At 42.9% G+C, this 25,111-nt stretch overlaps 1 protein-coding gene and 1 non-coding gene across 2 annotated transcripts; one reads left to right on the top strand and one right to left on the bottom strand.

Annotated features, from left to right (window-relative positions):
- Nucleotides 1-386: 386 nt before the first annotated feature.
- LOC135081206 (DNA polymerase subunit gamma-1, mitochondrial) lies at nucleotides 387-25,111 on the bottom strand. Its single transcript, XM_063975952.1, has 18 exons — nucleotides 24,564-25,111; nucleotides 23,912-24,107; nucleotides 23,374-23,528; nucleotides 21,787-21,986; nucleotides 21,321-21,469; nucleotides 20,859-21,072; nucleotides 19,976-20,511; nucleotides 19,320-19,538; nucleotides 18,888-18,993; nucleotides 18,521-18,651; nucleotides 17,859-18,028; nucleotides 11,835-11,958; nucleotides 8,316-8,496; nucleotides 4,396-4,571; nucleotides 3,355-3,490; nucleotides 2,622-2,790; nucleotides 859-975; nucleotides 387-591 (listed from the first exon to the last, which is right to left on the bottom strand). Exons 1-18 carry the CDS (start codon nucleotides 24,833-24,835, stop codon nucleotides 387-389), a joined length of 3,456 nt encoding a protein of 1,151 aa, XP_063832022.1. The 5' UTR covers nucleotides 24,836-25,111.
- Trnan-guu (transfer RNA asparagine (anticodon GUU)) lies at nucleotides 5,152-5,225 on the top strand. Its single transcript has one exon. It is a non-coding gene; the product is annotated as a tRNA-Asn (tRNA).

The following is a 25,111-nucleotide window of genomic DNA, read 5'->3' as shown; positions in this document are numbered from 1 at the left end:
AAAGTATTTGAATTTATCCACCGATGTCGCTGTTTGGAAGCAAGTTTCACTTCGATGACCGTTGTATGGAAGTTTCCGCACCCTGGACAGATGTGATGTGATTGTGAGCTGTCACTGTCACATTAGTAGCGTTGTACAAGTAGTATCGATTATGGTAAAAATTGAATGTTTTAAAATTTTATTAAATCGATTCAATCGATTGATATTAAATAATTCATATTTTTATTTATTTATTAATATTTTTTACTACATACGAACGCGAAATCTAGGTTTAGTGGTTTTGGCAATAATAAATAAGGGGTGTATTATGGCGGATTTAAAAAAAAAAATACATTATCTATTTGGAAGCTATTGGAAGGAAGGACGAAAAAATAGAAGATATTTTTTTAATCACCTTTTTTATTACTTTTACACTTATCGAGTATTTCAAATATGTTCAACGACTCTCCGTCCGGTATCCCGTAGCCCTTGTCCAGCCCGTGCGGGTTTGAAGGCGTGGTGCAGCTCAGGGTTGCTTCCTTCCGCAATACTTGGTCCACTTCCACCGATGTGAAGAACGCCACAGATAGTGGTAGGTCGTTTATTCCTACCCTGGAAACCAAGATTATTTTTTGGTCTGAGACTTGAGAACAATAAAAAGTGTGGTTGATACATTTCGAAAAAAGATCTTGATGCTTTCTAGCTCTAGATCAATTCATGTTATTGTTACCCAGGAATGGGAGAGGTCGATAAAGTAATAAGAAGTTAATAAATGACTTTCAGCTACTTTAGATACAGATTGCTACAGGCCATAAAGTTTGCGAAGGTTAAAGTTTTTTTGTATTGAAAATAAACATAAAAAACAAATGAAGAACTAACCTCTGGGAACAAAAGGCCCTTGTGAGGAGATTGGTGATCTGCAGAGCCAACGCAGCCTCGTATTTATGTTCGTCGGGGACTAGGTATCGTACTTCGTCATGGAAACTCAGGCAAAACCTAGAACAAAGAACGAATTTGAATGTTTAGTTTTGATAGACAAAAAAAAATCCAACAAAAGTACGAGAACCTATAATCCGTTTTTCGAAGCAATGTAGTGTCAGAGTAACGTAATATTGTTGAAGTAAAACTTGTCGGAAGTCAGTTTTCCCAACTAAAATCTAAGAATGGGGAGCTGTTGCTATGATAGTCCCTAGCTGTGCCATTGCCTTTTTCTTCTTCTAACTCTGACAGTACCTTTTTTTTGCGTCAGGAAATGCTTTGCGCATCGCGACAGTCGCCCACTAAGGAAGGCCGTCGACGGCGCCTGTGGCTGTTGTGCTACATATAGTACCTGGCCCGGGGCGCCAGGTGCGCCAGGCTGGCCAGCATGAGGTGCAGGAAGTCTGCGGCGGCGCTCTGCACGGCCCAGTTGAGGCGCGTGTTGTAGCGCCCGAGACAGCGCCCGCTAAGGAAGGCCGTCGACGGCGCCTGTGGCTGTTGTGCTACATATAGTACCTGGCCCGGGGCGCCAGGTGCGCCAGGCTGGCCAGCATGAGGTGCAGCAAGTCTGCGGCGGCGCTCTGCACGGCCCAGTTGAGGCGCGTGTTGTAGCGCCCGAGACAGCGCCCGCTAAGGAAGGCCGTCGACGGCGCCTGTGGCTGTTGTGCTACATATAGTACCTGGCCCGGGGCGCCAGGTGCGCCAGGCTGGCCAGCATGAGGTGCAGGAAGTCTGCGGCGGCGCTCTGCACGGCCCAGTTGAGGCGCGTGTTGTAGCGCCCGAGACAGCGCCCGCTAAGGAAGGCCGTCGACGGCGCCTGTGGCTGTTGTGCTACATATAGTACCTGGCCCGGGGCGCCAGGTGCGCCAGGCTGGCCAGCATGAGGTGCAGGAAGTCTGCGGCGGCGCTCTGCACGGCCCAGTTGAGGCGCGTGTTGTAGCGCCCGAGACAGCGCCCGCTAAGGAAGGCCGTCGACGGCGCCTGTGGCTGTTGTGCTACATATAGTACCTGGCCCGGGGCGCCAGGTGCGCCAGGCTGGCCAGCATGAGGTGCAGCAAGTCTGCGGCGGCGCTCTGCACGGCCCAGTTGAGGCGCGTGTTGTAGCGCCCGAGACAGCGCCCGCTAAGGAAGGCCGTCGACGGCGCCTGTGGCTGTTGTGCTACATATAGTACCTGGCCCGGGGCGCCAGGTGCGCCAGGCTGGCCAGCATGAGGTGCAGGAAGTCTGCGGCGGCGCTCTGCACGGCCCAGTTGAGGCGCGTGTTGTAGCGCCCGAGACAGCGCCCGCTAAGGAAGGCCGTCGACGGCGCCTGTGGCTGTTGTGCTACATATAGTACCTGGCCCGGGGCGCCAGGTGCGCCAGGCTGGCCAGCATGAGGTGCAGCAAGTCTGCGGCGGCGCTCTGCACGGCCCAGTTGAGGCGCGTGTTGTAGCGCCCGAGACAGCGCCCGCTAAGGAAGGCCGTCGACGGCGCCTGTGGCTGTTGTGCTACATATAGTACCTGGCCCGGGGCGCCAGGTGCGCCAGGCTGGCCAGCATGAGGTGCAGGAAGTCTGCGGCGGCGCTCTGCACGGCCCAGTTGAGGCGCGTGTTGTAGCGCCCGAGACAGCGCCCGCTAAGGAAGGCCGTCGACGGCGCCTGTGGCTGTTGTGCTACATATAGTACCTGGCCCGGGGCGCCAGGTGCGCCAGGCTGGCCAGCATGAGGTGCAGGAAGTCTGCGGCGGCGCTCTGCACGGCCCAGTTGAGGCGCGTGGAGCCCCAGCGCCCGTGCGCGTGTTCCAGCGCCCGAGACAGCCGCCCGCTAAGGAAGGCCGTCGAAGGCGCCTCTGATTCTGTAGATGTTTGAGATAAAGACATGCTAAACACTGTGCTATCTTAAGGCGGCGGTTCGCGCTGCGACAGAAACAAGCGACCGAGACGTGAGACCGCAAATTCTATTTGACTTTAGGCAATGTATGAGCTTCAGTTCGCGAGTGAGACAGATACCTTAAGGCAAGTAGCGGTTGCGGTTTCCCATCTCAGTCGCAGCTCGAACCGCCACCTTTACGATGAATGGACGACGGTACCTCAAACTACCCCACGCTTTCGAGGGTCACCGCGACACCCACACAAAGTTTTTTTCGGACATATACACAACAGCGAGGTGAGAGAGTTGAAAAAACGTCGTCAACGCCGTGTCGACAATGCGCAGGCGCTGGTGAGACGACGATGTTCGAAAGACACCATAATGTAGGATAGCCTTAATACCTTAGTACTGGCGTCCGCGTCGCGGTATCTTATGTGGTTAAAATAAAGGCAATTTAATTTTGTTTGACGAACCAAAGCTAAACACTGTGCAGCTGTGGTATCTCAGTTGCAATAGGACTCTAATTGATGATTAATATTTATTATCTCACCAGCAATTTCTTCCAGCTTGTTGAACATGTCTGACTCGGTGCCGCCGACCCACTTAGGCCGCTCGAACATGTCCTCGACGCGCTTGCCGCTCATCTTCGCGAGACGCATCGCTTGGTAGCCGGCCATTTCTACCTCCTTTTTAATTAAACAGGTTTATACAGTTACTTATTTTAAATAAAAAGAAAAGGTATTTAAAAAGAAATTTCTTAAAACAGGAGAGGGATTGGGAGAGGGCTATGTTCAGCAGTGGACGTCCTATGGCTGAAATTATGATGATGATGAAGAATACTTTTTTTTACCGAAAAACTGACAAGTTACTGATGTTTTCAAGAAGAAATAGAAATAAAAAAATAAGAAACTGGACAAGTACGGGATGCACACTTGCTTAAATTCGTAAATTTTCAGCCAAAAATCCTTTTTAAGGTATTTCAAAAGTGATTTGAAACCCTAAAACAATCCCATACTTGTAAAGCTCTCATTCCATTCTCATCAGGCATCCAATTCTGCTATCTCGCTCTCACATCTCACAGGAGCCCCATTTTAAGTGGTAAATACAGAGAAACACAACTTCATACCTAACTAATCTCTCTTTTTTATCATCTTACACTGCGCCTCTAGTCCCAAACTAAGCAACGCTTGTACTAATAGCAGAGTAAATACAAATGAGTAGAGGTCATCTTCATAGAAACGCACCGAGCGCGGTTTGTATGTGAGCGCGCGCCAATACGTATGCGGCGCGCACGCACACACTGACAAAATTCGGGGTAACTCACCGCTAATCCACGCTAAATTTTGTCATTGTGTGCGTGCGCGCCGCATACGTATTGGCGCGCTCACATACAAACCGCGCTCGGGCGTTTCTATGAAGATGACCTACTCATTTGTATTTACTCTGCTTATATGTAGTACTAAACAACGGATATAAACATACATATATACTTTTTTTTAATACATTACATATTATTCACAGATAACACCTCTACAAAAAACAAAAGCAATAAATAATTATTATTTTCTACATTTTTAAATCCATCACTGACCTTGGACTCCTCATCTTCATCCAATATGAACCCTTCCATGTACTGTTTCTTCAGCGAGTACACGCGGCGGCCTTTGGTGGTGGTGAACATTTTGGCCGCTTTGCTCTTCGCCTCCGATATCGTCATGGTCGGGTTGAATTGCTTCAGCAGTCTTTCGGCGAAGTTTTGACCGGCACCTTTAAGTCATTCATCATCATCATCGTCTAGTCATTTGGTTTCTACTTGGAGGCTCTAAGCTACAACTGTAGGCCTAAGATGCGCGCCGCGATAAGCGGGTATCACGCCATTTTATCGATTTTGCCCATACATTTTGACGTCGATAAAAGTTATCACGGCGCGCATCTTAGGCCTACTGGTCATTTAAAAGTTTTAATCGTTACTTTCAATATGTAATTTGTACAAAATACAAATTTTCCTATTATGAGTATAAAATGTGAAAGTTTATCTCTAACTATGTATTTTTTACTCTTTCACGCAAAAACTACAAAACGGATTTTGAAAGAACTTTACAGTAGGTATTATTATTTACACATCAGAATTACATGTATGCTATAATTTATAATGATCTGTGACAAAGATAATTTCACGCGGGCAAGAGCTAGTCTAAAATAAAGTTCAACAATAATTAAGAATTGAATAAAACCAGCTGAATAAATACATAATTAAATAGATAGTGTTATCTTTAGATGTTTTTAGTCTCATGCCTACCGTATGTGTTTATATTATCTGTCTCATATTTTGAAACAGTCACGTATCGCCTTCGTGGCGCAATCGGTTAGCGCGTTCGGCTGTTAACCGAAAGGTTGGTGGTTCGAGTCCACCCGGGGGCGGCCAACTTTTTGGGTTTTGAACTACCGCAGTAAATATGTCAATAATATTGTTTTAAAAATAAAATGTGGTCTGACTTGATTTTTTTATTATCTTTTTTTTTAGAAAATTTTAAAGTATGTATGGCCTAACCTCTTTGTTAAAATGTAGTATGCCAAATTGCCAACCCTTACTTCTTTTTAAAAACTAGCAAAATACTGCCGTTTTTGGACTCTTAAATTCAGGGCATTTCATTTCATAATTTCATTTAACTACTGCCTGCCGCTGGCTGGACACAAGCCAAGGAACGCTCACACAAACCACGATTTTCCGTTTTTTCTCCAGCCGCTAACAAATTCAATTTAATTTTATTTATAATCTGTCTTTTTCAGAGCAGTCATAAATACTTTCCATACCATCACTTCGGGACAACGTATTGGCAGAGCTGAGAAGAAAGAAACTCATGGCCGTTTTCACCATCAATCCCTAAGTATTTTTTAAGTGATTGAAGGTCGCGGGAAGCACCTGGATACAGGCAATTCAGGACTGGCCGTTGTAGAAATCCTTGTTAGAGGTTTTAGCCAGTACAATGTCCATTTTGATTGATTTGGTTGAAACGAACGAACAAAATATGTAATCTTAGTTATGACCTTGGCGTGGTCGCGCGATATAGCGGCGACAGCGGCGGTCAGCGAGTTCAGGTCTGTCTTAGTAGACTTTTCTCCGGCTAGCACGGCCCAGGGAACAGAACTGCTATCCAGGAGCTTTCTCCTATAATATTATGTCTTTGTGGATGGCACTTACCGTATATCCTTGCATAGTTGATGACCTTGGCGTGGTCGCGGGAGATAGCGGCGGCGCACTATGGATCGAAATTGCGATTTATGGACATAGCGATTTTTTTCACAATTTCTATTTGAAAAAATTACCTAGCGATAGGTTACGTTATTCTGATGAATAAATGCTGCACAAGTTTTTCTCTAAAACCAATAGTTTGGCTGGAAAAAAATATTTTCCATTTTCGTTGTATGGAATGAATCATAAAGTGGTCGATTTCGACTAAGCCTTGACAGATCTTGCTTTGAAACTACTTGAGCCTTGTTTTATGGCTTGTTGACTATAATCCTACGCAATCAGCGCGCGCCCAAAGTTGCCCGTTCATAAGTTATGAGGTTCTGAAATTTTTTAAAAAAGTAAGTAAAAGTGACTTTTTTTGGAATATCTTTAAAAATTTAACGAAAATATAAAGATTATATACGTTAATAATGTGAATTAACCTTAAATTACTGCTAAAAACACATTTTAATAAAATTCAAAGGAATAAAATCAGCGATATTTTTTTCACAATTTCTGTTTGAAAAAAATACCTATCGATAGGGTATGTTATTCTGATGAATAAATATTATGAAACGTTTTTCTCTAAAACCAATAGTTTGGCTGGAAAAAAATATTTTCCATTTTCGTTGTATGGAATGAAACATAAAGTGGTCGATTTCGACTAAGCCTTGACAGATCTTGCTTTGAATCTACTTGAGTCTTGATCTATGGCTTGTTGACTATAATCCTACATTAACACCGCACGCACAAAGTTGCCCGTTCAGAAGTTATGAGGTTCCGAAAAATGAAAATTAAAGTAAGTAAAAGTATCTTTTTTTGGGACATATCTTTAAAGATTCAACTAAAACATGAAAATTCTATACTTTAGTAATGTAATTAACCTTTCTCTTGTCGTCTTATCTAAAGAAAAGTCAATTTTACTTACTTTAATTTTCATTTTTCGGAACCTCATAACTTCTGAACGGGCAACTTTGTGCGCGCGCTGTTAATGTAGGATTATAGTCAACAAGCCATAGATCAAGGCTCAAGTAGATTCAAAGCAAAATCTGTCAAGGCTTAGTCGAAATCGACCACTTTATGTTTCATTCCATACAACGAAAATGGAAAATATTTTTTTCCAGCCAAACTATTGGTTTTAGAGAAAAACGTTTCATAATATTTATTCATCAGAATAACATACCCTATCGATAGGTATTTTTTTCAAACAGAAATTGTGAAAAAAATATCGCTGATTTTATTCCTTTGAATTTTATTAAAATGTGTTTTTAGCAGTAATTTAAGGTTAATTCACATTATTAACGTATATAATCTTTATATTTTCGTTAAATTTTTAAAGATATTCCAAAAAAAAGTCACTTTTACTTACTTTTTTAAAAAAATTCAGAACCTCATAACTTATGAACGGGCAACTTTGGGCGCGCGCTGATTGCGTAGGATTATAGTCAACAAGCCATAAAACAAGGCTCAAGTAGTTTCAAAGCAAGATCTGTCAAGGCTTAGTCGAAATCGACCACTTTATGTTTCATTCCATACAACGAAAATGGAAAATATTTTTTTCCAGCCAAACTATTGGTTTTAGAGAAAAACTTGTGCAGCATTTATTCATCAGAATAACGTAACCTATCGATAGGTAATTTTTTCAAATAGAAATTGTGAAAAAAATCGCTATGTCCATAAATCGCAATTTCGATCCATAGTGCGGCGGCGGCGGACAGCGAGTGCAGGTCTGTCTTAGTGGACTTGTCTCCGGCTAGCACGGCCCAGCTGAAAGCAGTGCCTCCGCACAGGCCTAGCGAACTGTCCCCGAGTAACGCTGCTATCCAAAGTTCCTATATTTGTGGTACTCGCCGTATATCCTTGCGTAGTAGATGACCTTAGCGTGATCTTCGCAGACTTTTCTCCAGCTAGCACGGCCTAGTTAAATAGCGCTGCTATCCAAAGCTCTTGTATGTACTTGTTGGTACTCACCGTATATCCTCGTGTAGTTGATGACTTTAGCGTGATCACGCGATATGGCTGCGGCGGCGGCGGTCCGTCTTAGTAGACTAGTCTCCGGCTAGCACGGCCCAGCCAAAAGCGGTGCCTCCGCACAAGCCAGGGAACTATCCCCGAGTAATGCTGCTATCCAAAGTTCCCATATTTGTGGTACTCGCCGTATATCCCTGCGTAGTAGATGACCTTAGTGTGATCTTCGCAGATTTTTCTCCAGCTAGCACGGCCTAGTCAAACAACGTTGCTATCCAGAGCTCCTGTATGTACTTGTGGATGGTACTCACCGTATATCCTCGCGTAGTTGATGACCTTGGCGTGGTCGCGCGTTATGGCGGCGGCGGCGGCGGTCAGCGAGTGCAGGTCGGTCTTAGTAGACTTGTCTCCGGCTAGCACGGCCCAGCCGAAGGCGGTCCCTCCGCACAGGCCTAGCGAACTGTCCCCGAGTAACGCTGCTATCCAGAGCTCCTGTTATGGGTAGAAAAGACTGAGAAACGATTGATATTGTCTTCTACATACATATACAGGATGTTAGGTAAATGGGTATATGAGCCGACACTAGCCCATGTTAAAAAGGGCATATAAATGGTATGGTGAAGTCAGCATCATTTTATTTTTTTAAATTTTCATACAAAATAAATTTTATAAAATCCGATTTGTATGAAAATTACAATATAACTAAAATGAAGATATCAATTTTCTGACTTCACCATACCATTTATATGCCCATGTTAACATGGGCTAGTGTCGGCTCATATACCAATTTACCTAACACCCTGTATACAATCTAAAAAAAGTAGAATTTCATACTGCTCACAAAAAAGATAAGTAAGTAATGTTAAGGTTTTAGCATTTAAAACCACAGTAGGCTAAAGGCTGAAAAAGGAAAAAAGAAAAAAGGCTAAAGTGACTTTTCCCGTTCTCTACTTTTTTTGTCTTGTTTGTAACGCACATTGCGCACAAATTACTAATAGTCCCGTTAACCCCTCGTAGTATGCTAATATTGTGCTTGTTGTGTAACGTTTTTATCAGCGGCGGGGTTTGAACAAGCGTTCTTCGGTTCTCGAGTCAGCCAGTCCGTCACCGTCACTGTTGGGCTATTATATTGATATTAATATTTTTTATTTCAATTAGACTGTTAGACTGACACACAGTAGTTTGATTTTAAAAAAAGGTGGACATACGATCGAAAGTCATAATTTCACCGAAACAAAAATTGTTTTGGATAGCATTTTGAATGCTGATCAACATTTGTCATTATGCATTTTTCGATAAAACGAGCCTTTCATGCTTAAAAAAAATATCACAAGAAAATTTGTATGGAGAAAAATCTTTTTTATTTTTTTTCTGGCTACTGTTGCAAACTGTAGCGGTCAAACCTTATGTAGTCGTAAGTACCTATGGTGCCTAACATTACTGCATAAATACTTTTTGCGGGCACGCGCGGCGAAGCGAGTAATGGACATGCAAAATTTTAAATATTTTTATTTATTCATTATTGATTTTAATACACTTAAAGTAATTATTATAGATAAATATACTTAGTCTAACTTACTACAGCCCCCTATTACCTCATTTCACGCTAAAACCTTTCAAACTAGAACCTAAGTTTGTAGGTACTAGGTAGTCTAAGTTGTTTTTATTGTCATTATAATATTCACTACTGGTCTACTGGTTATCGTTTAAGATAGATTAGGTAGATATCAACCCTTTACCTAGGTATATACCTACTTCTTGGCACTTATAATACCGACATACATGATTAAAAAAAGTCTTCAAGCAAGAACCCTTGACTTCAATGGTTATGAAAGATTTTTTAACTTTCTGGAGTAGTCCTGAATAGATCCTTAAATCATTTTGACTGTCATAATCGATTACAGTAGGTAGTGGGTTCAGTAAGGGTTTCAACCCATATAGTAAACAATACATTTTTATGGCTCTCCATTCAGTTAGTCAAATAATTCCATCATAAATGGAAATATCCGTAACCCTCTTCTACACATTATTCGTCATCCATCATCATTTCAACCATAGAACGTCCACTGCTGAACATAGGCCTCCCCCAATGATTTCCACAATGGCCGCTTGGTGGTGCCCTGCATCCAGCGCCTTCCTGCTACCTTGTGGGTGGACATCCTACGCTGCGCTTTCCGGTATGTGGCCTCCACTCCAGAACCTTGCTGCCCCATCGGCCATTAGTTCTGCGTACTATGTGCCCTGCCCATTGTCACTTTAGCTTGCTAATCCGTTGGGCTATGTCAACGACTTCGGTTCGTTTACGGATCTCCTCCTCATTTCTGATTCGATCTTGTAAAGAAACACCGAGCATAGCCCTCTCCATAGCACGTTGTGCAATTTTGAGCTTATTTATAAGGCCTATATTGAGAGGCCACGTTTCCGAGCCGTATTGCCACACATTATTGCAGATCCATTATGTACACCTCTACCTATAGTTTTATATGCCAGCTAACGTACACAAAAACTACTGATACATGGTGCAGATAATGTGATAACATTTTTGTGTACTGCAAACCTGCCTATTGGATTCTTTCGGAAAAGTAAGTATGTGAGTGACTTTGATTATTTTGAAAACTCTGATCAAGATAAGTGAATAGGCTAAAATATCTTTTTTTGATTGTTTTTCGAACGAAGATAATAATTGAAGACATGAATGGAAGAAGGTGATAAATGTCGGATTTCAGATTTTTCTCAGTTCGTTGATTGGGTAAAGGTATGCTTTATGCTTTATGTTTGAGGCTACTTATAAAGGTGTTATGTACGTTATCTTTTAAGACGAAGGGAAAGAAACTTACACCTCTTTAAAGGTGCCAAAAAAAAAGAATATTTTTGCGAAGGTATAAGACTATTCAACAGAAAAACTGGAAATTACAGTTCTATCAAAATTGAAACTATCCCGCTACCTACTGTAATTGATTATGACAGTCAAAATGATTTAAGGATCTATTCAGGACTACTCTCGAAAGTTAAAAAATCTTTCATAACCATTGAAGTCAAGGGTTCTTGCTTGAAGACTTTTTTTAATCATGTATGTCGGTATTATAAGTGCCAAGAAGTAGGTATATACCTAGGTAAAGGGTTGATATCTACCTAATCTATCTTAAACGATAACCAGTAGACCAGTAGTGAATATTATAATGACAATAAAAACAACTTAGACTACCTAGTACCTACAAACTTAGGTTCTAGTTTGAAAGGTTTTAGCGTGAAATGAGGTAATAGGGGGCTGTAGTAAGTTAGACTAAGTATATTTATCTATTAATAATTACTTTAAGGGCATTAAAATCAATAATGAATAAATAAAAATATTTATAATTTTGCATGTCCATTACTCGCTTCGCCGCGCGTGCCCGCAAAAAGTATTTATGTAGTAATGTTAGGCACTATAGGTACTTACGACTACATAAGGTTTGACCGCTACAGTTTGCAACAGTAGCCAGAAAAAAATAAAAAAGATTTTTCTCCGTACAAATTTTCTTGACATATTTTTTTTAAGCATGAAAGGCTCGTTTTATCGAAAAATGCATAATAACAAATGTTGATCAGCGTTCAAAATGCTATCCAAAACAATTTTTGTTTCGGTGAAATTATGACTTTCGATCGTATGTCCACCTATTTTTAAAATCAAACTACTGTGTGACATACAAAATTAGTTCCATTACCACCCTTAATTTCAGATATGTGGTTCCTAATTACGTATAGAAGTTATGTACTAAATATTATACTCGTACACATTATCATTGTAATTTAAACCTTATTACATCATAATAAATTAAATATTACAATACCTGCGAGTCAACGTCAGCGCCTACAAACTTGTACCCCGGCGGCGCCTGCACCATGGCGCGCAGTTCGGAGCCCACGCGCTCCGCCTGCGCGTTGCTCGCCGTCATCCACGTCGGCTCGCTCGCTCTGTTAAAGGGAGGTTAGCTTCAGATCAAAACTAAGCAAGAAGTTCCAAAGTTTACTATAAAACTAAGCATTGGAGTGGTTCGCTTCTTTTCATGCATTTTACGCTTGCTCCAGCGCTGACATGCGACAAACGGTTTGTCATGTGGTTTGTGACAAACCATGTAAAATAATATGTATGAAGACATTGTGCTGCGCAGTGTCACACGAGTACGGCCGAACGTTATGACCGACGGTCTTCATTCACGCACTCCAATTGCCAAATTGCAATTTGAATACAGTTGCCAAACCACGCCTCAATTAAACTGTACATTGATTGCAATTGGACTGCACGACCGGATGGCATTTTCTCTGTTATCATGCCGAGTCGCCTGTCTAGACTCTAACAAATCAATCGAGCCACCCGGCTCTCCTTGGCATCATACTACAACTCTTACCTTCTAGTAAGCGTCCCACACATAACCACACGCGGCACAATGGCTCCGCCTTAGTTGAGCCGGCAGCAGTTCTTGCGGCAACCACACCACTTGGTGGCTCATGATCATGATACGCTCGCGGTTGTTCCGCCAGTAGTCGTACTGGCGGAACAACCGCGAGCGTATCATGAGCCAGCAAGTGGTGTGGTTGCCGCAAGAACTTAATAGAGTTGAAGTGTAGTATGTCGATACTACACTTCACCTCTATTAAAAGTCCTGTGGAAAACCTTATATGACACCGTACCGCCATGTGCCAATAATTTGAGCCACCAACGGCTCTCTGTCAATGCCACTACTTACCTTCTAGTAAGTGTCCCACACACGACTACTTGCGGCACAATGGCTCCGTACTGCCGCGTGCCTCTCAGTTGAGCCGGCAGCAGTTCTTGCGGCAACCACACTACTTGCTGGCTCATGATACGCTCGCGGTTGTTCCGCCAGTACATCATACTACACTTTAACGTCTATTAAAAGTCCTGCAGAACCCTAAATAACACCATACAGCCGTGTGCCAATCAGTTGAGCCACTAACGGCTCTTCTGTCAATGCCACTACTTACCTTCTAGTAAGCGTCCCGCACACGACCACTTGTGGCACAATGGCTCCGTACTGCCGTGTGCCCCTCAGTTGAGCCGGCAGCAGTTCTTGTGGCAACCACACCACTTGCTGGCTCATTATACGCTCGCGGTTCCGCCAGTACATCATACTATACTTTAACGTCTATTAAACGTCCTGTAAAAAACCCTAAATGACACCGTACAGCCATGTGCCAATAATTTGAGCCACCAACGGCTCTTCTGTCAATGCCACTACTTACCTTCTAGTCAGCGTCCCGTACACGACCAATTGCGGCACTATCGCTCCGTACTGCCGCGTGCCTCTCAGTTGAGCCGGCAGCAGTTCTTGCGGCAACCAAACCACTTGCTGGCTCATGATACGCTCGCGGTTGTTCCGCCAGTATTCCGTGTGCCAATCAGTTGAGCCACCAACGGCTCTTTTGTCAATGGCACTACTTACCTTCTATAGTCTATCCAATATAGCTTGATTAGAATGACAGCTGTCATCAAAAGTAACGACATAACTTTGTAGTAGCGATCAATGAGAGCAAAATATTGGCGGACAAGAAATAATTCACGTCTGACCTACAAACAATATTTTCGACGACAGTGCTTCCAATAAAAATGATAATTTCGTGTAAATGCAGCGTTAAATTACACCAATAAGTAGTAATTCGAAATTATAAAAATCAAGCTAGAGTATTAACGACGTCTCTACAAGGTTATCTCGAGTTACAAAAATGTTAGTGTTGGGACATATCGACAAATGTCATATTAAATTAAAACTATTTTTTTAACATATTTAACAATTTTTTTTTTCTAACTCATTTTTTAACATATTTAAGTCAAGTTATGCGTTTTTCTAAATGTTCACTATTAAAAACCAAAAAACATTTCATTCTTAAATAATCAAACATCGGAAATCATTCACCGGTAATTTTTTGGGTATTCATAGCACCGTTGCTCTAGAAGAGATGCCCACCGCCCTCTAGCGAGAGGAAAAAACCACTGAAGAACACTGATGATAATGACTACGACTTAGGTTGTACACCCTTGACATGAATTTTAAATTTTACTGTCTTTAAATTTAAATCATAATTGTCATTTTTATGAATAAAGATATATGAAGAAAAATTGGGTGCATTTTTTCATATCATTTTTTCGAAAACTTATCGATACATCTATGTGAACCGTACGAAACATACCCATCACTAGTCACATTCGTTTGACAGCCGTCATTCTAATCAAGCTATATTGGATAGACTATAGAAAGCGTCCCGCACACGACCACTTGCGGTACAATGGCTCCGTACTGCCGCGTGCCTCTCAGTTGAGCCGGCAGCAGTTCTTGCGGCAACCACACCACTTGCTGGCTCATGATACGCTCGCGGTTGTTCCGCCAGTATGCTGTGTGCCAATCAGTTGGGCCACCAACGGCTCTTTTGTCAATGCCACTACTTACCTTCTAGTAAGCGTCCCGCACACAACCACTTGCGGCACAATGGCTCCGTACTGCCGCGTGCCTCTCAGTTGAGCCGGCAGCAGTTCTTGTGGCAACCATACCACTTGCTGGCTCATGATACGCTCGCGGTTGTTCCGCCAGTACATCATACTACACTTTAACGTCTATTAAACGTCCTGCAGAACCCTAAATAACACCATACCGCCGTGTGCCCATCAGTTGAGCCACCAACGGCTCTTCTGTCAATGCCACTACTTACCTCCTAGTAAGCGTCCCACACACGACCACTTGTGGCACAATGGCTCCGTACTGCCGCGTGCCTCTCAGTTGAGCCGGCAGCAGTTCTTGCGGCAACCACACCACTTGCTGGCTCATGATACGCTCGCGGTTGTTCCGCCAGTATTCCGTGTGCCAATCAGTTGAGCCACCAACGGCTCTTCTGTCAATGCCACTACTTACCTTCTAGTAAGCGTCCCACACACGACCACTTGCGGTACAATGGCTCCGTACTGCCGCGTGCCTCTCAGTTGAGCCGGCAGCAGTTCTTGCGGCAACCACACTACTTGCTGGCTCATGATACGCTCGCGGTTGTTCCGCCAGTATTCCGTGTGCCAATCAGTTGAGCCACCAACGGCTCTTCTGTCAATGCCACTACTTACCTTCTAGTAAGCGTCCCACACACGACCACTTGCGGTACAATGGCTCCGTACTGCCGCGTGCCTCTCAGTTGAGCCGGCAGCAGTTCTTGCGGCAACCACACTACTTGCTGGCTCATGATACGCTCGCGGTTGTTCCGCCAGTATTCCGTGTGCCAATCAGTTGAGCCACCAACGGCTCTTTTGTCAATGCCACTACTTACCTTCTAGTAAGCGTCCCGCACACGACCACTTGCGGCACAATGGCTCCGTACTGCCGCGTGCCTCTCAGTTGAGCCGGCAGCAGTTCTTGTGGCAGCCACACTACTTGCTGGCTCATGATACGCTCGCGGTTGTTCCGCCAGTACATCATACTACACTTTAACGTCTATTAAACGTCCTGTAGAAAACCCTAAATGACACCGTACAGCAGTGTGCCAATCAGTTGAGCCACCAACGGCTCTTCTGTCAATGCCACTACTTACCTTCTAGTAAGCGTCCCACACACGACCACTTGCGGTACAATGGCTCCGTACTGCCGCGTGCCTCTCAGTTGAGCCGGCAGCAGTTCTTGCGGCAACCATACCACTTGCTGGCTCATGATACGCTCGCGGTTGTTCCGCCAGTACATCATACTACACTTTAACGTCTATTAAAAGTCCTGCAGAACCCTAAATAACACCATACAGCCATGTGCCAATCAGTTGAGCCACCAATGGCTCTTCTGTCAATGCCACTACTTACCTTCTAGTAAGCGTCCCACACACGACCACTTGTGGCACAATGGCTCCGTACTGCCGCGTGCCTCTCAGTTGAGCCGGTAACAGTTCTTGTGGCAGCCACACTACTTGCTGGCTCATGATACGCTCGCGGTTGTTCCGCCAGTACATCATACTACACTTTAACGTCTATTAAACGTCCTGCAGAACCCTAAATAACATCGTACAGCCGTGTGCCAATCAGTTGAGCCACCAACGGCTCTTCTGTCAATGCCACTACTTACCTTCTAGTAAGCGTCCCACACACGACCACTTGCGGTACAATGGCTCCGTACTGCCGCGTGCCTCTCAGTTGAGCCGGTAGCAGTTCTTGTGGCAACCATATCACTTGCTGGCTCATGATCCGCTCGCGGTTGTTCCGCCAGTACATCATACTTCACTTCACATCTATTAAACGTTCTGTAGAAAACCCTAAATAACACCATAGAGAAGTGTGCCAATCAGTTGAGCCACCAATGGCTCTTCTGTCAATGCCACTACTTACCTTCTAGTAAGCGTCCCACACACGACCATATGCGGTACAATGGCTCCGTACTGCCGTGTGCCTCTCAGTTGAGCCGGCAGCAGTTCTTGCGGCAACCACACTACCTGCTGGCTCATGATACGCTCGCGGTTGTTCCGCCAGTACGACATCATACTACACTTCACGTCTATTAAACATCCTGTAGAAAACCCTAAATGACACCGTACAGCCATGTGCCAATTAGTTGAGCCACCTACGGCTCTTCTGGCAGTGCCTCAACATCCTCACCTTCTAGTAAGTGTCCCACACACGACCACTTGCGGCACAATGGCTCCATACTGCCGCGTGCCTCTCAGTTGAGCCGGCCGTAGTTCTTGCGGCAACCAAACCACTTGCTGGCTCATGATACGCTCGCGGTTGTTCCGCCAGTACATCATACTACACTTCACGTCTATTAAACATCCTGTAGAAAACCCTAAATGACACCGTACAGCAGTGTGCCAATCAGTTGAGCCACCAACGGCTCTTCTGTCAATGCCACTACTTACCTTCTAGTAAGCGTCCCAAACACGACCACTTGCGGCACAATGGCTCCGTACTGCCGCGTGCCTCTCAGTTGAGCCGGCAGCAGTTCTTGCGGCAACCATACTACTTGCTGGCTCATGATACGCTCGCGGTTCCGCCAGTACATCATACTACACTTCGCGTCTTTTAAACGTCCTGTAGAAAACCCTAAATGACACCGTACAGCCATGTGCCAATCAGTTGAGCCACCTACGGCTCTTCTGGCAGTGCCTCAACATCCTCACCTTCTAGTAAGCGTCCCACACATAACCACTTGCGGCACAATGGCTCCGTACTGCCGCGTGCCTCTCAGTTGAGCCGGCAGCAGTTCTTGCGGCAACCATACCACTTGCTGGCTCATGATACGCTCGCGGTTCCGCCAGTGCATCGTATTACACTTCATCGTCTATTAAAAATCCTGTAGAAAACCCAAAATGACACCATACAGCCATGTGCCAATCAGTTGAGCCACCTACGGCTCATCTGGCAGTTCCACAATATCCTCACCTTCTAGTAAGCGTCCCGCACACGACCACTTGTGGCACAATGGCTCCGTACTGCCGCGTGCCTCTCAGTTGAGCCGGCAGCAGTTCTTGTGGCAACCATACCACTTGCTGGCTCATGATACGCTCGCGGTTGTTCCGCCAGTACATCATACTACACTTCACATCTATTAAACGTCCTGTAGAAAACCCTAAATGACACCGTACAGCCATGTGCCAATCAGTTGAGCCACCAACGGCTCTTCTGTCAATGCCACTATTTACCTTCTAGTAAGCGTCCCACACACGACCACTTGTGGCACAATGGCTCCGTACTGCCGCGTGCCTCTCAGTTGAGCCGGCAGCAGTTCTTGCGGCAACCATACCACTTGCTGGCTCATGATACGCTCGCGGTTGTTCCGCCAGTATTCCGTGTGCCAATCAGTTGAGCCACCAACGGCTCTTCTGTCAATGCCACTACTTACCTTCTAGTAAGCGTCCCGCACACAACCACTTGTGGCACAATGGCTCCGTACTGCCGCGTGCCTCTCAGTTGAGCCGGCAGCAGTTCTTGTGGCAACCACACCACTTGCTGGCTCATGATACGCTCGCGGTTGTTCCGCCAGTACGACATCATACGCCCAAAGGTGAGCACCTAAAATGATTTTTTTCTATAGGCATATAAAGTTTAACACAGTGGCATTTTATGTAGTTACAATAGGGGCGATTTTGCAATGGACTGATGTGCTCTCATCCTACTATCCTACTAATATTATAAATGCGAAAGTTTGGATGTATGTTTGTTACTCTTTCACGCAAAAACTACTGAACGGGTTTTGATGAAACTTTACAGTATTATTGTTTATAACCCAGAATAACATATAGGCTACAATTTATGACGATGTAACAAACGAAATTTCACGCGGGTGGCATCTTATGTTATTATAAAAGGGGCGATTTTGCAATAGACTGATGTGCTCTCATTTGCACACAGCAACCTAATACAAATGGGTAAGAAAACTCTTAAGAGTCTCAAGAAGTTCATAATTGAAAATAAAAATCTAAATAAAGTCAAATGATCATTAAACAAATTGAAAGCTCTCAACAAGTCACAAGATATACATGGTAATGTAGTGTTTTGTGGTACCTTTTCCGCCTCGTTCCCTTGTGCAGTCAACACATTCTGACTGAACATATCCAGGAAGTCTTTTGCAAGGGGATTCCCCACTTTGTACTTCGGCCCATCTTTGTGCGGTAGTCGCAAGAAGTGACAGCAACCTGCAAACAAATTATATTATACATTGCGGTTTAAATACATGCCATTCGAACTTTACAACCCGATTGAGTTAACTGCGCACCTGGTTGCCGTGACGTCACATCGACGCTCTGGTACGGACGGTACGGTGTGGTAAGTGGAAGAGAGAGTCGCATTCCAGAGGTGCGCAGTTAGCTCAATCGCGTTGTACTTTGACTATTGTACGATGGATTATCACCATGATTGAATAAGTACCTACCTTGTATTTGTACGCCGCACCATACGCCTAAACCATGGTACTGGTTAGCCGCCGCTTGCTCGTCGAATTTCTTCCGAGCATAGTAGGCTCGTCTGCCTAAATCCTCCTACAAATAAAATTGAACGTTTTAACAACTAAAAAATACACAAGTAAACTAAAACTGTAATTTCTTCGGACGCAGGTCGGCCGTAGTAAGGACAATCTGTTCAGGTGGGGATTCTCAGATGGTTAAAACTTGGAGTGCAAGTGTGGTTGTCCAGTCAATGAAGTCAATGAAGCACATGATGTTGTGCCTTGCGTGTCCAAACAACTGTACGCAGGAAGATTTAATGAATGCTACTGAAAATGCCACTCTTGTAGTAGAGATTTGGTCTGACACTGTGTAGGTTAGTTCTCAACATGACAAGAAGAACATTTCTTTTTAAAACTAACCTCAACAGTCTTTGGTAACAAATGCACATTGGCTTCAATGTCGCTCTGCTTACAAAACGCCATAGGACAGACCGCTAACAGTTCTTCTAGAGGCAACACGGGCTCTCCCTCTGTCTCCTTCTGCGTCCTGCTAAAGGGCACCAGGAAGCCCCACCCTTCTTCTTGAATGTAGTGGAGAGGATACCCTTCCCAGGATAGACGGAGGAGTTTTGGAGTTATCTGTAAGAAAGAGTAAGTAGGTGTAGAATAAATAAACAGATATCAAAACTATACATACACTCTCTCAAGGTAAATGATTGTTGAGGATTGAATATAAAGGCATTATAATAAGAATTTGTGTTGAAAGATTTCAGCAATTTGAAATTTATTTATCAAGAATTCTATTGACATTATTAGGTACATGAAGGACTTAAAAATGTTCCCTGCATGACTCCAATGCATTACAATTTTATGACTATAAACACCACGGGCCGAAAGACGTAGCGTGGGCAGGCCTCCTACTAGGTGGACCGACGATTTTGTGAAGGTCGTGGGAAGAACCTGGATACGGGCAGCACAGGACCGGTCGTTGTGGAAATTTTTAGGGGAGACTTTTGTCCAGCAGTGGACGACATTTGGCTGAAAGGAATAAACATAATTTTTTGGGTATAACTTACCTGCATACTAGTCGTAATATTGTTAGCGCCTGGAGTCCAATCAGGATCTTTGCCAGGTTTTGTGCAAAGCTTCCTATACCACGCAGGATAACCAGGCAAATATGGTCTCCTTACTGGGAGCGACTCTGCCATTGCATACAGATATCCAAACTTTTTACTTAATTCTTTTACTTCAATTGTTTCTGATTCTTGTGTTTTTTTCTTGATATACTCTATGTATTCCTCGTTCAAAAGATTAAAATCTTCTTTTTTATAACTTTTAGTCCTTTTTTCAAGATCTTCAACTGTTTCTAATTCAAATGGCGTGTTATCTTTTTTCTTTTTGGCAATCTTTTTTAATTTCAGCTTTTGCGTCGACCAGTCTTGGTCCCACATCCAGAGATCTTTCTTGTAAGCGTCATTCGCCATCATGTGACAAGCTTCATCCGCCTTTTGGGATAGCAGTTGTCGAGATTCTAACTTCAAGTCTTCGAAGACGGTTTCTGCTGCGTCGATGTATTGAAGCCAGTTGGAGTTCACTGGAAGATACGCTGAGCCTGCAAAATGAATTTATTGTAAGACTTGATTGACTACTGCGCTATGTAAAGGCCTGAGACAAAGCCGCGGACGAATGCCCAATTTTAGAACAGTTACTCGCAGTAGCTCCATTTCATTGGCACTGTCGGATTTCAGTGGGTAAGCCCCGACCTTCTGGCGGAGTCTCACATTTCCAAAGCGCTAAGCATTTGTATGGTCGAAAGGGGGCGCTACTCAAATAAGTTTGGGAACCAATGCTATACGTAAGTCAGACATTGCATCCCACATTACTTAACGATCGTAAGAAAGTAATAAGAAAAAGAACAAGATTTGTTTGATATACTAAGGTAACGATATCCCAAATCACCTAACTCCAGCATCCCTGCCAAGGTGACCGGGTGCGGGAATCGCTCCAGGAAAAGTGGGAGAAGTTCCCTCAGGACGCTGTGCGTCGCCACCACGTCTCCCGCGCAGTACCGCATCAGATCCTGGAAGCTTTCGTGCACGTCGTCCATCGTGCCTTCCACGAAGACGTCCCGGGTTTGTTTATCGATTGGCGAGCCGCAGTACAGTTTGTGGACCTGCAGGTGAGAACAAGTTATAGATTAGTCAAATACGAGTAAACGCAATGAAGTAACTAACCTTTTATGCACCTTATGAGCTTTACAGTGCACACACTCTAGATGAGAACAAGTCAGTCATATGAGTAGTCACAATTGCTTTTTATGATGCAAAAATGGTAGTTTATCTAAAGGAGTACGGCCTAAGCCTTGGCGTCAATCCTACTAGTGACATTACAAGCAAACAAGCATTAGCTACAGTTGTGTACCTCGCTGAGATTGTTTAAAGCACTGATTTCGATCCAGTCGTCGTCGCTGGGATGCGGTTCTTTGTTACGGGCTTTGAGGACGGTCCGCTGGTAACTCGTGACGCCACTCACGCAAGTATGCATCGACATAGTATCCATGAAGCGAACTCCTGGAAGAACGAATTTTGAATTATTACATCCGTGTCTTCTAGATCCATCGTAACGTAAGGTATCTTTGGATGGTCATGGTACCTCACTAGAATGTTTATTAATCCTCCAAGCTCCGCGAATCTAGACACAATAGATAATCAATTGTTATGACATTAATTAATGCCGTCTGAGACTCAATCGGTTAATAAGTACTCCCCAAGAAGTGAGCAGGTAACTTTAACCGTTAATTTGCTTAAATATAAACTAATACACTGTAGTATTGCCCTTATTTTCCCCTTTACAGCAAGCAATAATCTAACAGATTTTATGTACCAACCTGTCTTTTGCAGCCAATACTGCTCTTTGATTTTGGCCCTATCATAGGACACATTATGGCCTATCACTATCCTGGGTCTCTGCAAGTCTCCACATGGCTTCATGCCATCCGTCTCCAAGGGTATCAAGTCATGGTAGTTGACGTTACTGAAGTGTGTGTGAGGATCTCCATTGGCTAGTGGTTCACTAACCCAGCCATACCTAAAAAACAATATTTGCTACCTAAATACATGCTACATTTAATTGCAATTTTTAACTTTGCATTAAAATACTATGATATTATCACAACATTGACAAAACTTTTGTTGTAACAAACTTCACAAAAAATACAAACATTTATTTCTACAATATTTTAATTTCATCTAAAATGTATTTTATTTATCTGTATTCAGGAAAATGCAGCTTGTATATATACACTTAGCTTAGATTTGGTTTAAAATAGCATTAATACCAGGCCTGTTCATCTCCGCGAGTTTACATCGAAAACAAAACACGCACGATTGCCCCCTACAAGAGTACTAAGTATTCGACAAGGCCTCACATACGAGCGAACATTGACTCACGCACGCGTATTCTTGTGTATGATGGAAAAAAATAAAGAAAATGGTGTACTAAATACTGTGCAGTATTTAACTGCCTAAATAATAATAAAAACACAGAATGTACTTTTTTAAGTTGCCTGAAGACACTGAGAGGTAAATAAGTAGTTAATATTATTCATGATAATTCATGCTAAATCATGTATTTCCTCCGCCATTTTCTGCAGATTGGCACCTCACGTCACATCATTTTACCGAAGTCAGCCCTATAGCTTCGGCGCAGTACCGATCATTGACGTTTGTCAACAAAACTTCTGACAAACTTGCTTGACTCTTGAGACAAGCTAAATTACACCATATTGTTAATGACATTGAGCATACATTTTTTTAAATACCTTCGCGAAGTAAAACTTCTGTACGTAGTACCAGGCCTGTTCATCTCCGCGAGTTTACATCGAAAACAAAACACGCACGATGGCCCACCTACAGGATACTATTCGACAAGGCCTCACATACGAGCGAACATTGACTCACGCACGCGTATTCTTGTGTATGATGGAAGAAAATGGTGTACTAAATACTGTGCAGTATTTAACTGCCTAAATAATAATAAAAACACAGAATGTATTTTTTTAAGTTGCCTCAAGACACTGAGAGGTAAATAAGTAGTTAATATTATTCATGATAATTCATGCTAAATCATGTATTTCCTCCGCCATTTTCCGCAGTTTGGCACCTCACGTCACATCATTTTACCGAAGTCAGCCCTATAGCTTCGGCGCAGTGCCGATCACTGACGTTTGTCAACAAAATGGTGCTTGACTCTTGAGACAGGCTAAATTACACCATATTGTTAATGACATTGAGCATACATTTTTTTAAATACCTTCGCGAAGTAAAACTTCTGTACGTAGTACTTATTATTATTCTGTGGTAGTACTTATTATTATTCTGTGTTAATACTAGATACATCATAAATAAATCGTTTCCCTAGCTAGAAGAATGGGAATGAGTAGGTATTTTCATTGTATCTAGAAGTTTACAATTACCAGGCATCAGTAGACACAGCACAGGCCAGGGTGGGCCTCTTCCCTGCACTCATCAGGACCTCCACATCAAACACCAGTGCGTCATCCGAAGGACACGGCACCGGGTGTGGCACATCACCCACATACTTACTCCAGCCGAATGCTCTTGACCATTTCTGGAAATTTTAGTTTAATTTTGATACTTTGGTTGTACATGTGAAGACCATGAAACATTACTCTATTTAATCTAGTTAGAATTTTTAAAAGACTACAATACTATGAGAACTTTAGTGCAGATTGCATTTTCTAATAAGAAAATCACAGTAAGATTGAGTTTATTTGAATATTTTAGTTAATGATTTTTCCTGTTAAAAATATTATCATTTTTTTAACATAAACACAATAAAATAATAATAATAAGTCCAGGTAAAAAAATAAAACTAATAACTGTATAATCTACTTTCTTGTTTCTTAAATTTTGTTGTCATAAAGTAATTTCTTGTTTCATTTACTGCAACACAGTAAGCCAAGTTTAAAATTCTAATCTTTTCTCATTTACCTTTGGCATTGGAGGCAGTTTGCTACTAGCCAGTTTTCTTAACAGCTCCCTATATGGAGCGCTCTGCCTCTCACCAATGTTGTAGAAATGCTCCACCACATCCTTTCCTTCTAGCTTCGGCAGCTTTATCTCCACGTCGGGCATGTGACTGTGTTCTTTGTAGTTGATACCATGCTTTAAGAGATTGTTCTGGCAACTAAAAGTTTTGAAACATATTAACAGGCAATAGAAAGTGATTATGGTTGCATTCTCTAATACTAATTTAGTAATCCCAACTAATATTATAAATGCGAAAGTAACTCTGTCTGTCTGTCTGTCTGTCTGTCTGTCTGTCTGTCTGTCTGTTACGCTTTCCCGCTTAAACCTCGCAACCGATTTTGATGAAATTTGGCATAGAGATAGTTTGAGTCCCGGGAAAGAACATAGGATAGTTTTTATCCCGGTTTTTGAAACAGGGACGCGCGCGATAAAGTTTTTCTGTGACAGACAAAATTCCACGCGGGCGAAGCCGCGGGCGGAAAGCTAGTTAAGCATAATTATGTAGTATGTATAGTAGCTATTTCTAATTATTACACCTATCACGATACAAATGTATGGACCTCAGAACTTAGATTAATCTAAGCTTCAAACAGACAAGAAAATGTTTATGTACCTTTCAATCGTCTTAGCATCTAAAGCTGGACTAGCACTTGTAAAAAGCTGCTCATAAATGTTTTTAGATATCATTTGAATATTCACTTCATTGACTCGAAATTCTTTGGAAACATTTTTAACTTCTAAAACTTTTTCACTGTTGAGGTTATCCGACTTATTTGGCTTTTTCTTACGAATTATCTTCGTTTCGGTGATAGGAAATATTTCAGAACAGCATCTGCATCCTTTTAGGGCAGCTTTTTGTAGAAAGTTTCTTCTTTTTGCCAACATTTTAATTTATAATGCCGTGAAAATGAGAAGTAAACAAACAATCACCGAGCTCGCCGCTTATCAATCAATGTCAAACTGATAAGCGTTATGACATTTTATTTATCGTTCAGAAATTGGAAATTTAATTACCGTTAAAATACCGTTAATCGTTATAAGTGTATAAACAGGATGTCCAGGATCAAACCAGATCAAACAAAAAGGATTGATGCTTGAAGGTTATACAGTGTCCATCATCCCTGAATATACCCGAAACCGAAGCAGCAGCAGTATCTCAAT

This window comes from Ostrinia nubilalis, chromosome 19, assembly GCF_963855985.1.
Source record: "Ostrinia nubilalis chromosome 19, ilOstNubi1.1, whole genome shotgun sequence".
Taxonomy (NCBI): domain Eukaryota; kingdom Metazoa; phylum Arthropoda; class Insecta; order Lepidoptera; family Crambidae; genus Ostrinia; species Ostrinia nubilalis.
The sequence above is the reverse complement of the archived record's forward strand: the minus strand, read 5'-3'. Positions and strand labels throughout refer to the sequence as shown.

What these genes read in the sequence shown, in the direction of transcription:
- LOC135081206 (XM_063975952.1), bottom strand. Translation starts at nt 24,835, where the DNA reads ATGTTGGCAAAAAGAAGAAACTTTCTACAAAAAGCTGCCCTAAAAGGA. An exon ending in TGCGGGACGCTTACTAGAAG is followed by an intron (nt 11,959 to 17,858) that starts GTAAGTAGTGGC and finishes TCCCTTTAACAG; the next exon opens with AGCGAGCGAGCCGACGTGGA. An exon ending in ATGAAGATGAGGAGTCCAAG is followed by an intron (nt 3,491 to 4,395) that starts GTCAGTGATGGA and finishes TTAATTAAAAAG; the next exon opens with GAGGTAGAAATGGCCGGCTA.